The sequence below is a fragment of the Sinocyclocheilus grahami genome, unplaced genomic scaffold (genome assembly GCF_001515645.1).
Source record: "Sinocyclocheilus grahami isolate Dianchi unplaced genomic scaffold, SAMN03320097.WGS_v1.1 scaffold7232.1, whole genome shotgun sequence".
In the NCBI taxonomy this organism is placed as follows: Eukaryota; Metazoa; Chordata; class Actinopteri; order Cypriniformes; family Cyprinidae; genus Sinocyclocheilus; species Sinocyclocheilus grahami.
The window spans coordinates 7708-10298 of NW_015511351.1; the positions used below are offsets into that span (position 1 = coordinate 7708).

At 36.7% G+C, this 2591-nt stretch overlaps 1 protein-coding gene across 1 annotated transcript; it reads right to left on the minus strand.

Annotated features, from left to right (window-relative positions):
* Window positions 1-632: 632 nt before the first annotated feature.
* On the minus strand, window positions 633-2331 carry LOC107577784 (solute carrier family 35 member F4-like; the record flags this gene model as incomplete). Its single annotated transcript, XM_016263820.1, has 3 exons — window positions 633-722; window positions 1922-2114; window positions 2206-2331. Coding segments are annotated over 3 exons (409 nt in total), but the record flags the coding sequence as incomplete, so codon positions are not given.
* Between the last annotated feature and the right edge of the window lie 260 nt (window positions 2332-2591).

Sequence of the window (2591 nt, forward strand, 5' to 3'; positions counted from 1 at the left end):
TTAGATCGTTAAAATAGGGCCCAAAGTGTTACCAGTTGATTTTGCATAAAGAAGATTATGCCAATTTTTATTTATACTTGTCTTGTGACATTGTTATAATGTCAGTTAAGCATATTTTGCACACAAATCCTCATTACTATAATGCAGGAAAAATTTGAAGTTGTGGCCTAATGGTTAGAGAGTCGGACTCGTAACCCAAAGGTTGTGGGTTCGAGTCTCGTACCGGCAGGGATTGTAGATGGGGGGAGTGAATGTACAGCCCTCTCTCCCACCTTCAATACCACGACTGAGGTGCCCTTGAGCAAGGCACCGAACCCCCAACTGCTCCCCGGAAGCCGCAGCAAAAAATGGCTGCCCACTGCTTCGGGTGTGTGTTCACGGTGTGTGTGTTCACTGCTGTGTGTGTGCACTTTGGATGGGATAAATGCAGAGCACTAATTCAGAGTATGGGTCACCATACTTGGCCATATGTCACGTCACTTTCACTTTTTTTTCACTAAAAATAATGTATTACACTAATAATAATCTAATGAGAATCATCAAGAATAATAATTATTATGATGAAAATGACAACAAAACACCAAATTATGATAGATAGATAGATAGATAGATAGATAGATAGATTCACACACCTGCATTGCCTGGAACACTGAGTAACGTCCCAATGGATATGAGAATAGGATACGTGAGTACCACTCCAACATTGACCAGGATGTTAAATACTACGAGAGGGAGAGAGGGAGGGAGGGAACGAAGTAAAAAAAACAAAACAGGAACTTTATGTTATGGTTTGGCCATATAGCATCTTTTTTTCATTCAATCCTCTCTAAGTGGCCAAATACACAGAGAACTTCACATGATTTGGACGAGTGACAATAGTTAATGGATATCATATTATCCTTAAAACACCCTAGAGATACAGAGCTCCACTTCAGCTCAAATATACAGTAAATATAAGTGGATCTGTTACTATTATCCTCTACATAGACTGATGCAGCACATATTGGATATCTAAGAAATGCTACTTCGAGGTGTAAACTGATGATTCTAACCTGATTTCTCTCACTTACTAAGCACTTAAAGGACTCTTGGAAGTGTACTTAAGGGTTGTATTTGATCCACTACAACACTAACACACATCTGAACCAGCAGTGATCAAGTGGTAAACTGTCAGCAGGATTTAAAGCCAGTACTTGTTTACAAACTGAAGGCTTTAATTATTTATTTTTTTCCCCAGCTGGTTAGCATTTGTCATTTAGTACTGTAGATGGTGCAACATTACGTTGCCAAAAACATATTTCTCTACAGTTTTTAAACAACTAACATATAGACTATTGTTCAAAAATTATTTTCTTTATTTGATCAAAGATACAGTATAATTATAATATTGTGATCTATTCTTACATTAGTTATTAAAAATAAATTTTATTATTTTAATAATAATATATTCCTGTGATGGCAAAGATCATGTAAAGCTATTACTCAAGTCTTCACTCACATGATCCTTCAGAAATCATTCTAATATGCTGATCTGCTGAAATATTTATTATTATTATTATCATTCTTGAAAACAATCATGCATTCTTGAAAACAATCGTATTTTTCCTATAAAACATGTTTTTTAAGGATGCTTTGATCAATATATAGTTAAAAAGAACCAGATTTATTTTTAATTAAAAAAGCCTGAAACGTTGTCTTTCATGCCACTTTCGATCAATTCAATGCATCCTTTCTGAATAAAAGTATTATATTCTTTTAAAAAATCCTACTGACCCCATAAACTTTTGAACAGTAGTGTATATCACTAATATTTCATTATGTTTACCAGTGCCTGAAACATAAAAACCAGAGATATTTCAAGTTTCGTCAGTAATGTTTTTAAAGTAAGGCTGAAGAATCAGTTTCTATAATTTCATGTTACCTAGCCAAAGGCCGGCCACCCCGCAGAGGTAACCCCAGGGCAAAGAGGAGAGGGAACCCCAGTGCTCCACTCTGGTGAAGTACAGGATGAGGGGAACGCAGGAGATGAAGATGAGATTGAAAAAGCCCATCGTGGAGAAGAAATGAGCAGCCTCGCCCAGATTGGCACTGCCGAGGAACATCTTAAACAGCACCTGAGTAGTATAAATAAAGCATATCAAAACGAAAGGAGTCTTAATGGTCATCAAGGATCTTCTGGTAATCGTTCTTTTCAGCTGCACTCACCTTGTAGAGAGCAGAAGTGGAGGCGGAGCCGACTGCTAAGGCCACACCCATAAAGGAATCCCCATGGAAACCATCAGCATATGCCATCATCACAATGCCTGTGATAGCCATAATGGCAGCCACAATCTAAGAGGAAAGATCATAAAGACATTATAATTCAATAAAGCCTTTAAAAATGATTGAAGTTTATACCACAATAAATATCAGTGCACATCAGGGAATGATTTAGATTTTCAATTGCCTGCTTTCATTTTTGAAGTGGATAGCTAAAAATAAAAACAAGTTTTCTGGGAGTAATAAGCAGATACTAAAGAAGTTATGAGTCCAGATCTGAGACATCAAGTGCAATGACAGTCAAGAATTCTGATGCAAGCATACACTCTAAA